This window comes from Amblyraja radiata, chromosome 29 (genome assembly GCF_010909765.2).
Source record: "Amblyraja radiata isolate CabotCenter1 chromosome 29, sAmbRad1.1.pri, whole genome shotgun sequence".
NCBI lineage: Eukaryota > Metazoa > Chordata > Chondrichthyes > Rajiformes > Rajidae > Amblyraja > Amblyraja radiata.
The window spans coordinates 12,845,469-12,866,871 of record NC_045984.1 but is presented as its reverse complement, the minus strand read 5'-3'; the positions used below and the strand labels follow the sequence as shown (position 1 = coordinate 12,866,871).

Here is a 21,403-nt window from a genome sequence, read left to right as displayed (position 1 = left end):
ATCCTCACCCGTCTACGTGGACTTAGTATGTTTTCTCTGTGATTGTGTGAGTTACCCCCGGTACTTCAGTTTCCTCCCAATGGTGTACTGGTTGGGGGTAATTTACAGCAGCCAATTAACCGGTGATAGCGAAATTGTAATTGATCGATTAAAAAAAGTACTTACCTGGCTTTTATTCTCTATCTTTTCTAAGTAACCTTCGTAGTAGTTCGGGACAAGGCAGGCTCTGGGTTTATCTGGTCTCGGGGATGCCATACTGGTTGAGTTAGCAGGAGCGGACTATCTTCACGAATGACGACTTGAGCGAGTTGTTCTAAGTGCTTGTTCCAGGAAGTGTGAAGGATATATATGTTCATTCCAGTCCCCTGAGGGGTAAGTGGATCAAGGTGGGTCCCGCCCCTCGCCAACATCGATTGGATCTGGGGAATCTGCTCGGGTTGCTTCCAAATTCCTGACATGCCACAGATTGCTGGTCCTCTGTTACCTGACGCCAGGTACACGTGAATAGTTTACAGCATTACGACAATGCCGAGTGGAAGCATCATGCGCTGCAGTCGGGATGAGGCAACATGGATCGACTTGTTGAGGATGGTGACAAGTGGCTGGTGATCTGTTTCGATGGTGAAAGTGTTGCATATTATATAGTCCTTGAATTTGGAGCAGGCAAACACCACGGCCAGTAACTCCTTCTCGATCTGTGCGTAGTGCTGTTCAGCAGGGGTCATGGTACGGGACGCGTAGGAGACTGGCAGTTGCAGGCCGTCATGGAGCTGTAGACAAGCGGCACCGAGCCCGAACTGAGAGTCGTCGCAGGTGATGATAATGGGACGCTGCAGGTCAAACATTTAAGTGTGGGGGTACTGATCAGCTTGGACTTAAGGATGTCGAAGGCTTTCTGGTGTTGAGGGAACCAAGCCCAGGCCGTGTCCTTCTTTATCAAATCCTTCAGGGGTGCGCTGAGCTCGCTGAGGTCAGGGATGAACTTCCCCATGTAGTTTACCATGCCCAGGAAACGTTGCAGGCTGGGCACATCAGTGGGTGATGACATCTCGGAGATGGCAGCCGTTTTTTGTGGGTCGGGTTTCAGCCCCGAGGCTGTGAATACATGTCCAACATATGTGACCTCGGGGACGCGGAACCGGCACTTCTTGGGGTTGAGTTTCAAGTTGATCTTCCGGGTCCGGTCTAGGACTTGGCGGAGGTTGAAATCGTGCTCAGCGATATCCTTACCGTAGACCAGGATGTCGTCAACGATGATGGCACATGGTAGACCGGCAAACAGTTGCTCCATTGTCCGTTGGAACACCTCGCTGGCAGAGTTGATTCCGAATGGCATTCGGAGGAACTTAAATCTGCCGAAGGGGGTGCTGAAAGTTGTCAGGTCGGAGGACTGCTCGTCAAGCGGTATCTGCCAGAAGGAACTCTTGGCATCGAGGACAGAAAAGATTGTGACCGGACCAACCTGTGCAGCGATGTCCTCTACTGTTCTCATGGGGTAGTGCGGGCGTTTGATGGCAAGGTTTAGGTCTTTGGGGTTGATGCAAATGCGTATTTCGCTTTTTTCCTTTTTCGCGGCAACAACCATGGTGGAGACCCAACTGGTGGGTTCGCTGACCGCCTTTACGATGCCCATTTTTACCATGCTGTGCAGCGTCGATTCTACTTTGTCCTTCATGGCGAAGGAGACACGGTGTGGCGCACGGACCACTGGCTCGACCTTACGGTCGACTACAATCTTGTAGTTGTAGGGCAGCTTGCCCAGCTCTTCATCAAAGCGGTCAGGGATATTCAGCCAACGGGTCCATTAGGGCCTGCACCTTGTGGATGTCACGGTGGAAGGAGACCAGGCCCAGGTCCTGACATGCTTGGTTGTCCAACAGGGTAATGCAGTTGGAATCGAGAAGATAGAAAGTGAGGGGCCGAGAGACCGTAAATGTAAACCATGTAAAGGTTTACTTCTGACACCATGTAAAGATGTGTTATCAACACACTGTGACTTTACTTCTTTTATTCATACTGTGGCATTACAGAGAGCACTAGCTGTACGTGGTCTGTCACGGAAACTAGAGAGCGATATGTGGGTGGGGAGGTTGTAATTATACTTGTGATATGGAGAGTGATTAGTAGTGATGAGGTAACTATATTAAGGGTCACATGCATATATCATCTACAGTTTCCTCCCACTTCCCAAATATGTGACAGTCACTCAATTGACCATTGTAATTTGCCTCTAGTGCATAGGTGAGAGGTAGAAGCTGTGAGGGAGTTAATAGAATGAAGGAAGAATGGGCTTAGTATAAAAGGGGTGTTTTTTGCTCGGTGCAGACTCAGTAGGCTGAGCGCCTGGGTTCCTTGCTGTATCGGTACGGTGGCGTAGTGGTAAAATTGCTGCCTTACAGGCCAGAGATGCAGGTTCAATCCTGACTGCGGCTGCTGTCTCTATGGAGTTTGACCATTCTCCCTGTGACCTGCGTGGATTTTTTCCGGGTGCTCTGCTTTCCTCCCACACTACAAAGATGAGGAGGTTTGTAGGTTAATTGGCTTGGTAAAATTGTCCATAGTCCGTGTAAGATAGTGTTAGTGTCTGCGGGTCACTGGATGGTGCATACTCGGTGGGCAGAAGGACCTGTTCCCTAAACTAAACAAAATCTATCCAGCCCTGATTCTATCTCTCCATTTTGTCCTGTGTGGTGGCTCGGTCTTGTCTTTCTCCTGTCCACCACCCCTTCCTATTTCTTTAGATTGCATCTCTTTGCACACGCACTCACTCAAACACGCGTGATTGAGTTCTTCTCATTGCATGTTTTGTACTGACTGTGCCTGTGTGTTTCCTCTTTCTTCAGGTGTAGTGCGGTAGCTTTATTGTGCAAACAGGACTTCAGGTACCAAATGCTGTGAAATCGCTGCAGAAACGTAACAGTGGCACTAGTAGCTCCAATGCTAGCCTAACCTAGAGATCATCACCGAGCTTCCATTTAACTGCACCATATCATGCAAATCCAAGGCTGTGCCTCGAAACCTGCCTTGAAGAAAACCGAAGACTCAATTTGGATTCTGCAAACCAAGGCGTGAAAGTTGGCCTTCTAAAATTTGACGTTATTGAGTCTGGCACTGCCTTCAGAAATGGAATATTGTGATTGGTCTTTCATTTCTGATGAGAACAATTACTAGAAAATTGATCGTAAGCTGTAAATTTTGAAATGGTTTTAAAACTGGACAAACTCGTAGCAGTCAACCATTGGTCAGGCTATTGGGATAGTATGTGATCTTCCTCGAAAGGTAACTTGGCATTTTAATATATTTTGACCTTGGGAAGCATCCTATTGTAAAACAGGGGGTCCCATGGCCCAAGTTTCTCTGCATTCAATGGAGAGGAGAAAATCTCCAGAGCTGGGATCTAAATACAATTATTGTAGCTAATTCTGTACTTGTGCCTTCTGTTCATTTAAAGTCAAGGTACTGGGAATGGCCACCTGGAAATTGGATTATAGAACTGAGACAGTGAAAAGTAATGGGCATCACGGTAAAATTCCTCAATAGAGCAGATCAAAAGCATTTCCCACCTCCCCCGACTGGATATTACCTACAGTGAATTGTGCATCAAATAATGACTGCACTGCTGAGCCTGAGAACAATGAGACAAGCGGAGGATTCCTCTGCCCCCTTCATATCCCCTCTCCTGAGCAAGATAACGAATGCTTCATCCTTTGAAGCTTTAAGCCCTTCTGCTGCTGGCTGCTTTTTACTACTGAAGCAAAATGTATTCTATTCTGTGAAACGGTTGTTTTGAGGAGAAAGCTGAACCAGTGACTGGAGCAAGGGGCTATTTCCAGGTTGTGGTTTGTGCACGTACACATCGCAGACTGGGAAACTCTCTCAAGATCGCTTATATCCGAGGAATGCATTCTTGCCCCCCCTCCCCCATAATGGCTAGGGAACCGTGCAAAATGTTACAGTCTTTTGGAATCCGTCTTTTCAGACCATTAATGAACAAAACAGTTTCTGTGGACATGGAGATTTATTCTGGCGATGTATAAACCCAATTCAGGTTTTCATACAGATGGGTTTTTTTAAATGAATCACTTGGTGAACGATGTGGTGATTTGAACTCTTGGCATAGGTCACCTGTGCATCTGGGTACCAGAACTCCGCAGATCTCCACTCTATCCAAGCCTTTCACTATTGTGTAAGTTTCAAGGAGGTTTCCTCTCATCCTTGCAAACTCCAGTAGGTACAGGTCCAGTGCCATCAAGCCTTGGTCTTCTCAGAGGCAATACTGACCCTGGTCCCATCATCAAAATAGACTAATATAATTATTATGCTCACCTTGTTGAGGTGTTGTCTTAGTTTCTAATTTTGGGCTTGTAGGCAGCTTCTGATGAATCAGTTCTCCACTTTCAGCGTCTTCCACCACAATACCTGAAGGTAGGAGTAATGGAAATTAACACCAGCATGCAGCTTACAGCGAACACAAGAAGTATCGCAATGTTACCAAGCTGGTCCCCAACTTGAATGTCCCTTTGTCAGTAGGAAGTTGGGAAAATATAAGGAAGCAAGTAATTTTAATCAAACCTTCCTAATGCAAAACAAATACAATTAGATCAGCTGCCAGTTTGCATGCAGTCAATTGAAAGTAAAATCACACTGTTTGTATAGCTAATGGTCGATTTGATCAGTATTTTGCCAGTCAAGATTAAATCACCTCCCTTCTCACAAAGATCGGAAGCCAAAGGGTATAAAATACAGATAAATATTAAAAGAAATGTACACACTCCATCATAAACATTAATTAAGGTGCTCAACTTCAAAACTTCATATTCCTGGGAGTGCATATCTCTGAAGATCTGTCCTGGACCCAATACATTGATGCCTTCGTAAACAAAGCCCATCAACAGCTCCACTTCCTTAGAAGATTGAGGAGATTCGGCATGTTGACAAATACTCTCTAGAACTTCTAAAGGTGGATAGTGGAGAACATAGTAACTGCTTGCATCACAGCCTGGTTCAGCAACTCGAATGCTCAGGAACAAAGAAGATTGCAAAAAGCAGTGAATACTATCCAGTCTATCGGACCTCCCTACATTAAATAAATCTACAGGAGCCACCGACTCAAAAAGACAGCCAACATCATCAGGGACCCACATCACACTGGCCACACTTTCACGTTGGGATGTAGGTACAGGTGCCCGAAAACAAATGCAAAGGTTTAGGAGCAGCTTTTTCCCCCAAAAAACATCAGGCTGTTAAACATACTGTAACAATTCTACAGTCAGTTTGTCAACTGCTGTGGGATCTCCTGTACTGTGCTGTGAGCTAAATAACTCAACTCATTATTGTGTGTATTTACAGGGTTGTGAAGGAAAGTAGATTCATTTCACCAAGTGTTTATATGGGTACAGTAATTTTGAGCATTATCACCCCAAGGTACCGCTATCACTTAGTTAAATACTAGTTAATACAGGCATGCCCTTAATTATAAATCATTCATACTACAGGTGCACAACCTTTTATCCGAAGATCCAAATAACGAAAACCTCCGAATAGCGGCCATTTTTTCGGTCCTTGAAGAAAGGTCCTTGAAAACGTTCACCGAGGGCGGCCCGCAGAGGTGACAGCGGAACCTCCGGTCGGTCCTCGAAGAAAGGGGAACTAAATCCCCATTCATAAAAGAGAAAGTGAGGGTATATTGCGCGGGAGGTTTAATAATTGACAATATGCTGCTGCCTGCCCGCTGAGTTAAAAAGTTCCCACGGTAGACTCACGATCAAAGCCCCCGGCGGGCGCTAGCACGTCCGCGGCAATTTACAGCCGCGCCGGGCGTTGTAAGGCCCCCCTCCAGGTCATTCTCAACCCCGTAATTCGGGCGGGAGAAGTCGCCGATGCCGGTGCCCCGCAAAGCAGTCTCCCACCGGGGACCCGCGAGCTCCCGGTGTCACCATCCACCGGAGTCGGGTCGCAGCAGCTCGCCCCCGCAGCTCTCCACGCTCCGAAGCTGGCTAGCTCCACGGAGGTAGGTCCGTAGCTCCACAGGCTCCACAGCTCCCACCGCCGCCCACCGACCCCCAGGCCCACTGCAAGCACGGAGATCCCAGAGACCCACAGCCAGCAGCAACTCCAGCCCAGCCAGCCCCGCTCCAACTCCAGAGGAACACGTAGGGGCAGAAGCTGATGGTGTGCAAGGTACGTCTTGTTCTTGGGGTGGCGGATGAGGGGGCGCAGCTCGGGCTGTGGGCAAACTGCCGCTTGTCGCCGTAGCGGCCCATCGGGGAGCGGATTCCGTTGGAGTGGGAGGGGGAGGGGGGTATTGTGCTGTTTGATCGCCCCCTGCTATCCCAGGGACAGGGAGACACAGCGGCTTTTTAGACTGGTGGGCAATCACTTCAAAGTTCTGCCCACACAGTCAGTACACCTCTCCTACACTGCATTTCATACAAACATTTATTCTGCAAGAAAAAACGACATTGAATAGCAATGTTACAAAATTTTGAGATTTTAAAAATCAAGTCTGTAATTTATCCCATCAGATAAAGCATAAAAATAAGTTTAATTTGACACCTAATTCACTTTCATATCTCAAGTATTTAAAAAGTTATGGCCATTTTCATACTCGGAAATGAGCATCTTGTTCCCTATTGATTTTCTATGGACATAACAAAAAAGCTGTGATCGTTAACAGTCAAAAGCCCATAACTTTCTTAAAAATTAAGAGAACTGAATGAAATTTTCAGTTATCATAGATTGAAGCATTCTGAAACAAATATAAAATAATCTTACTTGGATGACCTGAAATTAAAGCATATAATTAGTTAGTTACCTAATTGTAGCTAATTTCAGACTTCAATTACTAGATCTAAACATCTATCCATTTCTTAATAAATGATTAACATTTTTAAATAGCCTAAATGTCCAAATAATATTCACAAATAATTCACAATAAAACATGATTTTTAAATCTCATTTACATTCATTTATAGGCCAAATGGAAGGAATTCAGTGTTCAATTGCTGTAAATAAATGTCCATTTAAATCAGCTTTCCAGTGGGTCCCTGTGGAACGCGCTGGTTTAGAACGTTCACATTGCGGTAGATTTGTGCCCCAAATGCCGAGAAAAATACTGCGGGATATAATGGGCCCAAAATGAGCTACTCGCAATATTAAACTTTGTATAAAGGGATCTTTAGAAGCCCTTTTTAATGTAAAAATATACAGCATACCTTCTGTGGTTTGCTTTATGAGACCCTGCGGTTGCTGGCGGTCGCGGGTTTAGAGATTGATTTTTAAACTACTATAACTATTATACGAGGCCTTCAAAACTAATAATAGCTTTTGCGACGGGGTCTTCCAGCGATTTTTCGTTAATAATTAACTAGGCTGAACATCTTCGATTTGAACAGCCTAGAGAAAATCGCGTTTTAAACCCGCCCCCTCTAAACTGCGCCAAAATCGCGCACACCCGCAGCGACAGATTTTCAACGACGCTTCAGGTAGGCTTTGCAACATACCTACATTGAAGACTCAAACTCGCGATCGAGTAACTGCCAGGATCAAGGCGCAAACTCGCGACCTTGCGGATATGAGCCGAGCACTCTACCACTGAGCCAGCCATTAAAATCTACGCTAAAAAATTTCCATTCCGAAGACCGACAAATTCTGAATTACGAAAAGTGTCTGGTCCCAAGGCTTTCGGATAAAAGGTTGTGCACCTGTACCTCTTTTGTTGGAACAGGTATTTGTGACGCACTTGCTCTGTGTAATAAAGCTGTGTTTGGCCTAACCTTTCTGTGCTTGTATTGATGTGAGTTTTCCCGTTATGCTTTAGCTGGGTTAACACGTGTCACAGAGGGGCTAACTTGAATGTGGAACATGTCGAGAGACGCTGAAGGCCCCTCTAACGAACAGTAGTAAATGCAGAGGGTAATTGAGAGATGCTAATTGTTGGAGAACTTCATTTTTGAGGCTTGTACTGACAGTGAAAGTAATGTGCAGGATTAAATTTAAGTGTTTAAAAAATCTTTTAGAGAGAAATGGAAACCAGGCGCAGTCATCAGTATTTATTTTTACGTAAAAATTTCATTTTGGATTTCTGTGTATTATGTTGGCTTCAACATCTGATTGTAGAATGTATATAAAAGTCAGCATTTCTCGAGTTAAATGTTTACTATTAAAAATTAATTGCACCAGGTTTTGTTTTTTTGCATCTTGTGTTTGTGCAAGGCCAAGAACATAATAAAGATATGATAGTTCACAGCGGTTATCTATCTTTTGATTCTTGGGGTATCTTTACTGCCTTGTCCGGGGTCGCCATTTACTCGGGTGTTTTGTACATAGGAGTTTGCACCGATCCCTCGGCAACATGCATTAATAATGGTAGACTAAAATGCTGGAGAAACTCAGCGGGTGAGGCAGCATCTATGGAGCGAAGGAAATAGGCAACGTTTCTGGTCGAGACCCTTCTTCAGACTGATGTGAGGATTGGGAGGAGGGGGCGGGAAGAAGAAAGGAAGAGGCGGAGACAGTGGGCTGAGGGAGAGCTGAGAAGGGGAGGAGAAAACGGGGACTATCTGAAATTAGAGAAGTCAATGTTCATACCGCTGGGGTGTAAATTGCCCAAGTGAAATATGAGGTGCTGCTCCTCCAATTTACGGTGATCCTCACTCTGGCCATGGAGGAGGCCCAGGCCAGAAAGGTCGGATTCGGAATGGGATTGGGAGTTGAACTGCTGAGCCACCGGGAGATCAGGTTAGTTATTGCAAATCGAGCGAAGGTGTTGGGCGAAGCGATCGCCAAGCCAACGCTTGGTCTCACCGATGTAGAGCAGCTGACACCTAGAGCAGCGGATGCAATAGATGAGGTTGGAGGAGATGCAGGTGAACCTCTGCCGCACCTGGAAAGAATGCTTGGGTCCTTGAATGGAGTCAAGGGGGGAGGTAAAGCGACAAGTGTAACATTTCCTGCGGTTGCAAGGGAAAATGCCAGGAGAAGGGATGGTTTGGGTGGGAAGGGACAAATTGACCAGGGACTTATGGAGGGTGCGGTCTCTGCAGAAAGCAGACGGGAGGAAATGGGAAGATATGGCCAGTGGTGGGATCCCGGTGGAGGTGGTGAAAATGTCGGAGGATTATTTGTTGCACGTGACGGCTGGTAGGGTGGAAGGTGAGAACAAGGGGGACTCTGCCTTTGTTATGAGTGGGGGTATGGGGAATGAGAGCAGAGTTACGGGGTATAGAAGAGACCCTGGTGAGAGCCTCATCTATAGTAGAAGAGGGGAACCCCCGTTCCCTGAAGAATGAGGACATCTCTGATATACTGGTGTGAACAACACATCCTGGGTGCAGATGCGGCGTAGATGGAGGAATTGGGAGTAGGGGATGGAGTCCTTACAGGAAGCAGGGTGGGAAGAAGTGAAGTCCAGAAAGCCATGGGAGCCAGTGGGTTTATAGTAGATGTCGATCAGTAGTCTATCACCTGCGATGGAGATAGTAAGGTCTAGAAATAGTAGGGAAATGTCGGAAATGGTCCAGGTGTATTTGTGTGCCGGATGGAAGTTAATGGTGAAATGGATGAAGTCCGTGAGTTGTGTGTGGGTGCAGGAGGTGGCACCAATGCAGTCGCCGATGTAGCAGAGGTAGAGTTTGTGGATAGGACCCTGGTATGCCTCAAACAAAGATTGTTCGACGTACCCTACAAAGAAGCAGGCATAGCTAGAGCCCATGCGCGTGCCCATAGCTACGCCTTGTATTTGGAAAATGCATTAATAATGGCTTGCTGACGTACAAGGCATTTGCTTGCACATATGAAGATTTATTCTTGCCGAAATTGGCAATTTTCAAGAAAAAAATGATTCTTAACATTGTTGTCCATTCCATCCAGGGATGCTGCCTGACCTGCCCAGTTACTCCAATACTGTCTGTTTTACTCTTTTTTTTAAAGTAAGTGTTCGTATGTTACTTTATGAAAATAATTGATACAATTCCTCCATGCCCCAGCATATCCTGATATTTTCATACAGTATAGGCCATTCGGTTCAACAAATCGGTACTAGCCCTCGGCATTCCCAAAAGTCTAATTCTTCCTGTTCCTTGCCATTTGCTCACTTGCATCAACTGTATGTTTTTCCCTTTCCACCCACCAAAAACTGGGTACAATTTACCAGTTACACTATCAACCATCTTTGTAGAGGAGCAGGCTGTCATAAGCATCCCATGTGATCCGAGACGGAGCAAACTCCACACACACACACACACAACATTTTTAAAACGTGACGCCTGAATTGTGTACTGATTCAGTGTGGTCTACTGTCTTACACTCTTACACTCTTCTGCTATGATTGTGCCTAATGTATAATCGGATTGCTGCTGAACTATATGCAAATAAAATCACCATACTTGTTACTGCACGTGACACAGGCACTTTTGAAACTGACCGACATTGAGTAAAAACATTAAAGACTATCACTCATTTTTAAACTGCCAAAGAAATGCACCATGTCCTTTCCTCCTGCTTTGTGGTCAAATTTAGATTATGCTTTGTGAGGCTTATAAGTAAATCCGAACAATCCTGTTAATCATTTTAGAAGACGCCAGCTAAGATTGGTCTTGCTCTGTGTTTGAAGGAGCTGCAGATGCTGGTTTACACCGAAGATACACACAAAGTGCTGGAGTAACCCAGCGGGTCAGGCAGCATCTCTGGAGAAAACGAATAGGTGATGTTTGGGGTCATGACCGTTCTTTGGGCTCAGTCTGAAGAAGAGTATTGACCTGAAATGCACATATTCCTTTTCTCCAGACATGCTGCCTGGCCCAGTTGAGTTACTCCCGCACTTTGGTCTCAGTCGTATCTACTTCTGTTGTTTCTAGCCTTAGATGTCTGTGTGAAGGAAAAAGTGCACCCTAAAGCTGAAAATCGAGTTCAAGGCACTCACTATCCACACTTGATTAATATACTGTCATTTGAATTCATGGAGTTAGATTGAAAAGAAAATCTGCATTTTTTTAAATATTAAGTGTAAACCATGTTTTTAATGTGAGTGCAAACCAGTCCCATCATTAGTTGTAGAAAGTGTTTTGAGGGAAGGAGAAAATTCTTCCTTGTAAAATTAAAGGAGGACTTAACCTTCTGTTGTTTTACTGTATGTGAATGCAATTAGTCATTTTCCAATTACTGCATGAGTAAATCAAATGGGGATACCAGGCAAGATAAGTAGAGTGTTCAGGGAACTGGGATCAGCCGGAGTGGCCTGACGCCTTGCCAAATTCTTGCAATTAATAATCAAGTTGTCTGTTAGTGTCAGTTTTCTTGGAGGGAGTTAGGCTGCCTGTCCTATTATCTAATTTGGGCTTAAAAGGAGAGTACCTGTACTATGTTTTTAAACAACTGTATAATTTAATAGTCAGTTTGCAAACACATTTCGTTGCCAGGCATTTAACCTCATGCTGTTGCATTTTAAGAAAATGCAATTTTCCCACCAGCGGGACAAATACTACTGCAGTACAATACATTCTGAAAAGCGCAGCTATTGTTTGAGCTGCTTCCTCCCACATAGCCCAGCAGTAAGCCAATTCTGAAAATTCTCCTTTGGCCATAACTTTCTTTAGCCATTATTTGGTCTATTATTATTGATTTTAAGTGCTCAAGGGCATAAGTTCATGTGATGGGAGCAGAATTAGGCCATTCGGCCCATCAAGTCTACTCCGCCATTCAATCATGGTTGATATATCTTTCCCTCTCAACCCCATTCTCCTGCCTTCTCCCCATAACCCCTAACACCTGTGCTAATCAAGAATCTTATCAATCTTTGCCTTAAAGATATCCATTGACTTGGCCTCCACAGCCTTCTGTGGCATTGTTGTGTTTAAGGAAAACTCCAGAAATGTGACTTTTATTGATATTGCTAAGCGATTTTGGTAAGTTTGCTTATAACTTAGCAAAAAGCTTGCAAGTTTGTTAACTTGCACAAACGTCTACTCGATGCAAAACAATGTAAATGTAAAAATCATTGTAATATAATGTTGAAGTCTTCAGAGATATTGTTTACTATTTGCTTGACATTGGTTATTGAGATATTAGTGCACCGCTATTTTTATCGCGCTTGAGATCTTTAACAGCTTGCAGTTATGTGGACCCTCTAACGTATTGAAATGACGGAACAGATAATCTGAGTCCTTTCACAGTTTGAATGTGATTTGATCTATAGCAGGACATTTCATCTTTTTTTACAAATTGAAGGCAGCCAAGGTATGCTCTGCCATTTAGCAGCTTGATTCTGTTGGGTTGTAGTGCTTTGCTTAATCAGTCTTCAATCATGTCAAATCTAGAACCCCATGGTTGCAATCTGTCCTTTTAGACATTTGGTTACAGGGAGGAATGTACTCCTGGAGACATCCCTGAAACTAGAATATACGATAAACTGCATAATTGTCTTCCAAAACCAAAGTGCCCGCGAAGCCAATGCATCAATCTGGGCGAGACTCCAGGTCCAACTAAAACAAAGCATTGTGCTCAGAAAGTCTACCTCTCGTAAAATGGGTCTGACCTTCTGAAAATGCGAGTCACATAAGAGTTGAGGAGGAACGATGCAAAGCAACTGTCGGGTAAGTTAAATTCTAAATTGTGTTAGAGTGATAGTATGACCGACTATTGATCTTCTGTTCCAGTGATAATTAACTAAATTGTCTGGCAAAAAAAAATCTATTGTGCACAGGAATGGAATTTTGAGGACCTAATATGATGAGTGTGAGGTAGAGCTTGAGAGCCATGGCACTAATTGAATAAGTTGCCATAACTCAGTGACATGCCTGGTGAAGGAGACCCATGTGAGTTAAAATTACCAGCTGGGATCTGTTGAAGCAGCGCTCCTGATTCATTGATTAAATAGAGGAAAGAATATTGATCAGTATTCAAACGAGAATGAGTTCATCTGTTATTGATGATTTTAAAAGCTTTCAGGTTGGGAAGAAGGTAATGGGTTGGGGAACTAAAGTAGTCCATCTTTCTAGCAAAAACAAAGCTATTTTGGAGACTTTGATCTGTGGAATTAACAAGGTACTGTGTTAGAGAATTAACTTTTACTGGATCCCCTTTGTCCCTCAAAATAAACAATTTATCGTTGATGGGGAGTTCTGTTTTTAAAGCAGCAAAATCGTAAATTTACACTGAATTTGCATCCATTATATGGCGGTAGTCGTTGTAATTTTATTACTTGAAAAATGCAAACTCTTTTTTGGATAATTAAATTTTAGATGTGAGAATCCAAAACAAAAATGGAAATGCTGGAAGAACTCAGCCAGTCAAGCAGCCTAATCGTTAAGAGAAACTAGTTCAGGTTTCCAGTCATTAACCCAAAAGGTTAACTGGGTTCTCTTTCCACAGATACTGTCTGACTATGTTGTTCCAGCATTTCTGTTTGTTTCAGATTCCAACATCCACAGTTGTATACGGGTTGGTTTTTTTTTTTCCCCCAGTTTTGCCTTCTTGAAATTTAGAATGTTCTTCCTATTTTGGGTAGTGTCCTTTCTTTCCCGTGGGAGATCTTGAAGATTTTCATTCAAAAGAAAACACATATCTATGCCGATTATTTGTTATGTAAGGGGTTCTGCTTCAACAAGAACAGGCTGTGTCTCAACTTGGTGAGCATGTCACTTTTCCATATTTCTGCAAACTAAGAAACACCTCATGCAATTGATGTCAAATGGATAGATGTTTATTATCACATGTGACGTGTTCCAAGAAAACCTGAAACATACGATCGGGCAAGGCAATCAAAACTTTATTTCAGAGCGTCAAATACAGTGATTACTGGGAGCAATCTTGGAGATTGCTCAACAAACAACAATTCATATACAGAATTTTCCTTTGATGTGTTGTTTATTGTGGGGGGCACTTCAGCATTTTTCCTTCTTCCGAATAGTTTTACAACAATTGTAAACCATGCACCCCCAAAAGAGACAACACAGCTCAATTCCACCTTATTTTATTGTTCTAAGATTGTCACTTGTCCCTCGACAACAGAGAACAGAATCTGACTAAAGTATACTGCAGTAAGGTAGACAAAAGTGCTGGAGAAACTCAGCGGGTGCAGCAGCATCTATGGAACGAAGGAAATAGGCAACATTTTGGGCCCAAACCCTTCTTCTGAAGAATGGTTTCGGCCCGAAACATTGCCTATTTCCTTCTCTTCATAGATGCTGCTGCACCCGCTGAGTTTCTCCAGCACTTTTGTCTACCTTCGATTTTCCAGCATCTGCAGTTCCTTCTTAAACAATATACTGCATTAAGTGTCATAAGCACTCTACCTATCCCTTACTGTCTTCTTGAAGCTTTGCAATTTATTTTTGACACGTTAGTGAAATTCTTTGTTTTTGCATACTATACACAAGGTACCACCTATAGGGTGAAGGCAAAGTATTCATTACAGTCCCCAATGGCCCCTCTTTGTTGTCAGTACCCCTACGCCAGAGCTCTTTGTTCTAACTCTCGTATCTGAGATCAGGGTGCAAATGGACATGATTTGACCAAGGTTCAGTAATATTGGTATCCATGGAGCAAGTGGCTCTCACTATACATTCAGATGATCTAGCAATATAAGACCTGATTCCATGATGTAATGTTTTCACATTCTGCTAGTGATTGTCTTTAATGAATAAGAGCTTTGTGTTTCTTTGGCATCAAAAAACATTTTTCTAAAGAAAACTTGGAAATCTAATACTGAGCCTTGCTGACTGAGGACAAGACAATAAATATGTTGCATTGAACTGGGAATTCGTGCAGTTCCTAAATCTTACTATGTATAATTGTTGTCTTTGTGATAGGCCCAGCAGATCAAACTGCTGGAAACTTCCCAGCTCCTCTTGGTAGTGTGATGTGGGGGATAAAAAGAGATACTTGCAGGGAGAAATATGTCTGGTCTGTGACCTTTCTACAAATTAGTCGAAAGCTTTGGCCAGGTTCCGTTCTCCCATCAAAGGAATTGTATCCAGTGCTGATTGAGTAGTTTTATGGTCACTCCCATTTCAAATATATTAAATTAGATGAACTTAGCCTCTACACCTACTGTTAGTGAATTTGAACATGAGCATTTGAAATAAGCTAACAGCACCAGAGACCCGGGTTCGATCCCAACTATGGGTACTGTCTATATGGATTTTGTCCATTCGCCCTGTGATCGCATGGGTTTTAACCGGGTGCTCCAGCTTCCTCCCACACTCCAAAGACATACAGGTTAATTGTAAATTTGATAAAAATTGTAAATTATCCCTAGCATATAGGATGTTGCTAGTGTACAGAGATCACTGGTCAGCGTGGACTTGGTGGGCCGATGGGCCTGTTTTCATGCTATATCTCTAAACTAGACTAAGATAACATGAACTTCTTCATTGTTTGCATTAACAGTCGACATGAAGATATATCAGTGGAAAAACATATGCAGGAAAACTTTTGGGAGAGTTTTAGAAAAATAGGTGCAGGAGTCGTTCATTCGGCCCTTCGACTCAGCACCGCCATTCAATATGATCATGGCTGATCATCTAAAATCAGTACCCCGTTCCTGCATTTTCCCCATATCCCACAATTCCTTTAGCCCTAAGAGCTAAATCTACCTCTCTTGAAAACATCCAGTGAATTGGCACTCCAATTTTTACTAGTTAAAACCAAAAGAAGAAGTACTGCATATTTAATTACAATTTATTGTTGCCTTGCTTTGACCCTTTGCTAGAAACACTCCTACTGATTGGAAGTCATGCCAGTGAATTATGAAATCTTAGGGAGTGAGAGCTGGTAAGGCAGTGATCAGTGTCAATGATTTTAATGGCTGGAGTTGCAAATTAGGTGCATCTCTATCCAGATCTATGCCTTTCAAAGTGTTGTTCTTCGTCAGACATGCAACCTTGCAATAATCATGTTTTTTTCTTGAGTTTCAGTATCACTGGGAAGACATTATAAATTGAATGGATTTCTAACTAGCGATCTGAACATGAATGTACTTATGGTGAACTGATAAAGATCATTCTCACACAAATTTAAAAAAAAATCATTTAACTCCATAAAATGTCTTGGAAGACTTTATTACAAAATAAATAACAAGTTATAATTAAATATAAATACATGAATTAATATAACCAATAATTACATACAAAATTATTTGCTTTATTGAATCCCACTGTTACTCTTTGTGCCTCATTATTGAAAGGACACGTGAAGTTCTAACTTTTGCCCAGTGTTAATTTAACTAGGGGGTCAATTCCCCTGTAAATGGCAGAAAAATAAGAGGTTTCCTCCCTTTGATTACACACAGATAAAGAGTTGCATATTTGCATGTATAGAAAACAAAAGCAAGATATTCTGCTAGATATTTCAACGTGCATTATTAAGAAGTTATTTAAGTTCCTAAATATCAGTTACTTCAAGATCATCTTTACAGAAATCTCTTAAGATAAAATACACAGCACTGCTGGTTACTCAGCTTTTATGAAAAAGCACACATTATTGTAAATATGGAGTGTTAACTACCACCTCCAGACAATTATGATTCAGGCAAAATGCAAGAGGAAAGCTGCACTCTTGGGTGAAGCTCACTCTTTTAAGCCTTTTTTTCTCTGCAATATAATATACTCATTCAGCTACACTTTTCTTTATTTAATTAAGGTTGTTGTTGGCACTAAGGAAGAGGACTAGAAAACTATGACCCATTGATCTGTTAAAAATATTAAACATAGCTAAGAAACAATGGGTTTGATTCACACTTGTCATGGATTCTTAATATCTTATCTCTCTTAGCAAAGGTTCTGTAAATTTCCCTTGGAGCGTCACTGCCCCTCCAGATCCCTCTCACTCCTTCTCTGCCCCCAACCAACCAATTGAACAAAACCTCATAATACCAATCCCCTCTTGACTTCCTACAATATATACATGCCAAGACTGATTCCCTCCTTTCAAATTCCTGGAGCCACCCAATTTTAGAGCAGGTGTGTTCCACCCAAGGCTCATTAAACTGTTGTTTTAATAGCATTTAATCCCTGGGGGGGAAAAAGGATATTTTCTATATTCCCGTTTACAGTCCAGGTTGGGCATCCCATTCATTCCTGGCACTTTAACAAATATACTGCATTATGACATACTTCTCAATTAAATCAGTATTGATACAACAATCATTAAACTAGAAGTACCATGAATACAAATGATCAAACCGTGCATCAGAATCAAGATTAAATATACAGCTTTTGCAAAATTTTATCATTGAACGAGAGTCAGTTTTTGAAAGTCACATACTACATGCTCAAGCATGTCACCTGTAAAGCTCTTATTCAAATTCTTCGCCTGGTGCTCCTCTGATTCATGAAAGAAAATGGACCCGAGCAGGAAGTCTCTCATTCACTAAACGCTGCCCTTCTATGCTTCAACGTTTCCCTGAGCTCTTCGGTAATATCTGGTGGAGAAATGGTTTAGAAATTTTCCACAGAGAAATGGACAGAATTTTTTTATTTTTTTTTATTGTAAATTTTCCCTCTTTTCAGAATTTTTGACTAATGCAGAGACAGATATGGTATTAAGAAATGGACAAATATATGTTCAAATCTACTTTGAGTAAAGTCTTTGAATAAGATGACTGCAGGAGTTTGTGGGTTTTCTCCGAGTGCTTTGGTTGCCTCCCACACACCAAAGACCTACTGTTTTGTCGGCTAATTGACTTCAGTAAAAAATTTAATTTGTCCCCAGTGTGTAGGATAGTGTTAACGAATGGGATGATGCTGTATCTCTAAACAACCACCTTTTGTGCACAGTACAACTCCAGCCTTCGAGGTGTTTTCCCTTTGCATTAATGGCATGCACACTACAACAAACAGTTCAGAGAAGCCCAGATCTATACTAAAACCTGCTGGGGGTTTATTGGATGAAAGAAGAATGTGTAATTATTGTACAAGGATGTTGAAGTGTGCACTGTAATATCAGTTAACTCACTGGCATCCGTCATGCAGCATACGTTAACAGGTCCTTCAGCCCATCGAGTTCCAGACAACCATTAAGCGCCCATTTGCACTAATTCTATGCCAGTCCCTATGCCAGTCCCATTTTAGTCATCTTGCCTTCCCTCTAATTGTTCACAAATTCTTCCATTGATTACCGGTAAAGAACTTAGTGGTCAATTAACCTACCAAACCACACATCTTGGGGTGCGGGAGGAAATGGGAGCTCCTGGACAGACACAGAGAACGTGCAGACCCCACGCAGACAGCACTCAAACTCATTCTTCGCCAGCTGTACCATTGTGCCACACCTTAAGTTAGGTTGGGATTTTAAGTGCTATTGGCCACTGTGAAACAGATGTTGTGGTTCATGAATCTTTATCAGATGAAATTTGAGATGGGAGGTTAAGGGCTTTCAGAAGGTTCCCTCGACTAATTTCACTGACAGAAAATATTGTGGAATTCATTAACTCCATCCTCAAATTATACGGCACGTATCCCTGGCAGATGAAGATCTGCACACTTGCCACAATAAGATCTTGGTGGGATGTCACAAACAAGGATATCCCAATGCCCACATTACCCATCCTTTCCACTCACCCAGTGTTAATCCATGAAGATTGATAGGCTGAGAAGGCTTTGCTTGTGGCTCAATTTTTAGATATGTTCGTGGTTTTTCCTTAGCCATTCCTGCATAAGAAACGAAAAGCAGATGTTCAAGAAAACAGCACATCCATGGTGTTCTTAGTCAATGTCTCCTTTTGTTTGAAGCAGTATCTTCTAGAGTGACGCTACAATTTATTTATATTTACTTAATAATTGTAAAAGGGCAACATAAATACTTGCACAATTCCCGACACTTTAATGGTCCGGGATCAGGACAAATCCAATTTATGCACGGGATGAAAAGTTCAGTTGATTTATCCTATCCCCAAGAATACAGTGATAAACAGAGAAACAGTTGTCTGATCCTGACCCCTGCTGTCCTTAAACTCACTAGGGCCCTGGTTCCCGTCAGTCTCAAGAAAGGTCCCGACCCAAAATGTCACCTATCTTCAGGAATGCTGCCCGTCCAGCACTTTCTCTTTTTTTGTAAACCAGCATCTGCAGTTGCTTGTTACTACATTCTTCCCTTAAACTCATCTGGTTCAGTGAAAAATAATCTTAGCTTTCTCCGTTGCATCCTAAACATAACAAATTATAAAACTGTTTGTATTAATAGGACTGAAATCAAATAGTTTTGGACATCTGCCCTTCTGGCACTGACAAAATCCTGCGTGCCAGATTGCCAGTTTTTAGCAACTAGCAGGAAGAACATCAGATAAATCCTAGCTCATCACCATAGTAATGCAGCACAGTGACGCAGTTAGTAGAACTGCTGCCTAACCGTATCAGAGAACCAGGTTCAACCATGACACGGGTGCGGTGTTGAATTAGCATTTTCACCCTGTGACCATGTGCTTTATTATTATTATTATTATTACTATTATTTTTATTTTTTTTATTTTTTTTAAAAAAGACTTCAGATACAGCGTGGCAACAGGCCCTTCGGCCCATTGAGTCCATGCCAACCAGCGAGCACCCTGCACATTAGCACTATCCTACACACTAGGGAAAATTTGCAAAAGCCAATTAACCTACAAAGCTTGCATGTTTGGAATGTGGGAAGAAACCGGAGCACCTGAAGAAAACCCACGCGGTTACAGGGGGAATGTACAAACAGCATATAGATAACACCGAGTTAGGATTGAACCCGTGTCTCTTGCGCTGAATGGCAGCAAGTCTACCGCTGTGCTACTGTACCGCCCCCCAAATTCTTCTTTCTCTGCTTTGCAGTGATTAGAATGAGTTTAAAGATAGTTGGCATGGACTTGATGAGTTGAAGGGCCCGTTTCTGTATTTTATCTCTATGACCCCATACTCCCATGGGATAGGGCAGAATTCCTTTTTTTTTTTTAAAACATTAGACCATCCAGTATAGCAGCGACTATGGTTTTGTTTATTCCCCATTCTACAACTTCTAGTCCCTAGATTTTCTATACTTAAGAGTATAGTGGTGAAATTAAGATGCAATTTTTACATGGTGTACATAGTTAGAATGAAAAAAAACAGGGTGGGGCTATTTAATAAAGGTTTAAGCTCATTTTGAAGATATAATGTTAAAGGGTGTGGTCAAAGTGACTGGGTTAACTATTGGTAGAAATGCAAAAGGTTTGCATCAGCTATCTCCACCTTGCCATCTTCTGGAATTCATATCACGCAACTATGGAAGAAGGAACTAGACATTACCCCACATTATAGTTAGATCATTTTATTGACTTTGCTTATCCCTATTTGACACTTACTTTGTGTATTAACTGGATTTCACAAAAGTGTAATAGTCATAGTGTTATACATTATAGTAACAGCCTTCTCAGCCCACGGTGTCTATGGCAACCATCATGCCTATCTACACTTATCCCACTCGCTGTTTTTATTTAGATTTTAAAATTATAAAATATTTTAATATGCAGGGTGATATACAACACAAGCCTTTAGAAAACCACATGGTAATATACTGTAATAGACCATTCAGTCCCTGGTGTCTGGGAGAGCTTGTTGAAGGAACTTTATAATTAATGCCAATTTCCTCCTCCTCCTCTTCTCATGGTCCTGCCAGTTACTTGGTATGTCATGTCACTTCTTATAGTAATCAACCAATCTGCTTCCTCCACCCTCAATGTAGTCTAGTACTTAACAATGAAGAAAATGCAGCACAATTGCATTTTTCATAAATGCAGTTATGATGACCAACCCTTTTTTACCGTACAAAGTTATACGTCTTTGTTTTTGAAGAAAATAATTCACTGTGCACCTTACCAAACCTGTCATGCCACATTCAAAGATTTTTTAATATGCAAAACCTTCATATTCCAGCACCAACGTTAAATGTACAATTTCAAATAGTTTGCAACAAATTAATTTTGTGCCATGGGATCGTAGCCATTGGGACCCAGCTCAAACCATCCCAAATATATCAAAACGCACCTCAAAAAGCAAATCACCAATATGCTTTATGATATTGCCATTTGTTGGCAGATATGCTATGTGCCATCTATTGGCTGGACTCGGTTAATAACATAATTGAAACAAAGTACATCTCGATAGAGAATGAGTTGATGAGGAGTCATTCTGGGCCACCCCTAAAATCTAATTCTTTGTAGACATAGCCATTCAATCAAAAAATCACAGCACCACACAAGGCCCAAGGATCAAAGGTTAATTGTATAAATCAACACAGTATCTGTATAATTAATTTTCTGACATTCCTCTAACCATACAAATATTCTTGTCACCAATCACCAGTAGGATACAATAGTAAAGGAGGAATAATTATCATAGATTTCTGCACTGAGACAAGAGGTGGGTTTGCTATTACAGGAAACGTTCACGGTTTCTCGTTCCAA

At 42.1% G+C, this 21,403-nt stretch overlaps 1 protein-coding gene across 1 annotated transcript in view; it reads right to left on the bottom strand.

The window, feature by feature from the left end:
- The window catches only part of LOC116989332 (signal-transducing adaptor protein 1-like), a 116,693-nt gene that overhangs the window by 73,064 nt on the left and 22,226 nt on the right, over nt 1-21,403 (bottom strand). The window contains exon 11 of the mRNA XM_033046601.1: nt 18,558-18,647. Within this exon, the coding sequence (XP_032902492.1) occupies nt 18,558-18,647 (90 nt within the window). The remainder of the gene's footprint in view (nt 1-18,557; nt 18,648-21,403) is intronic.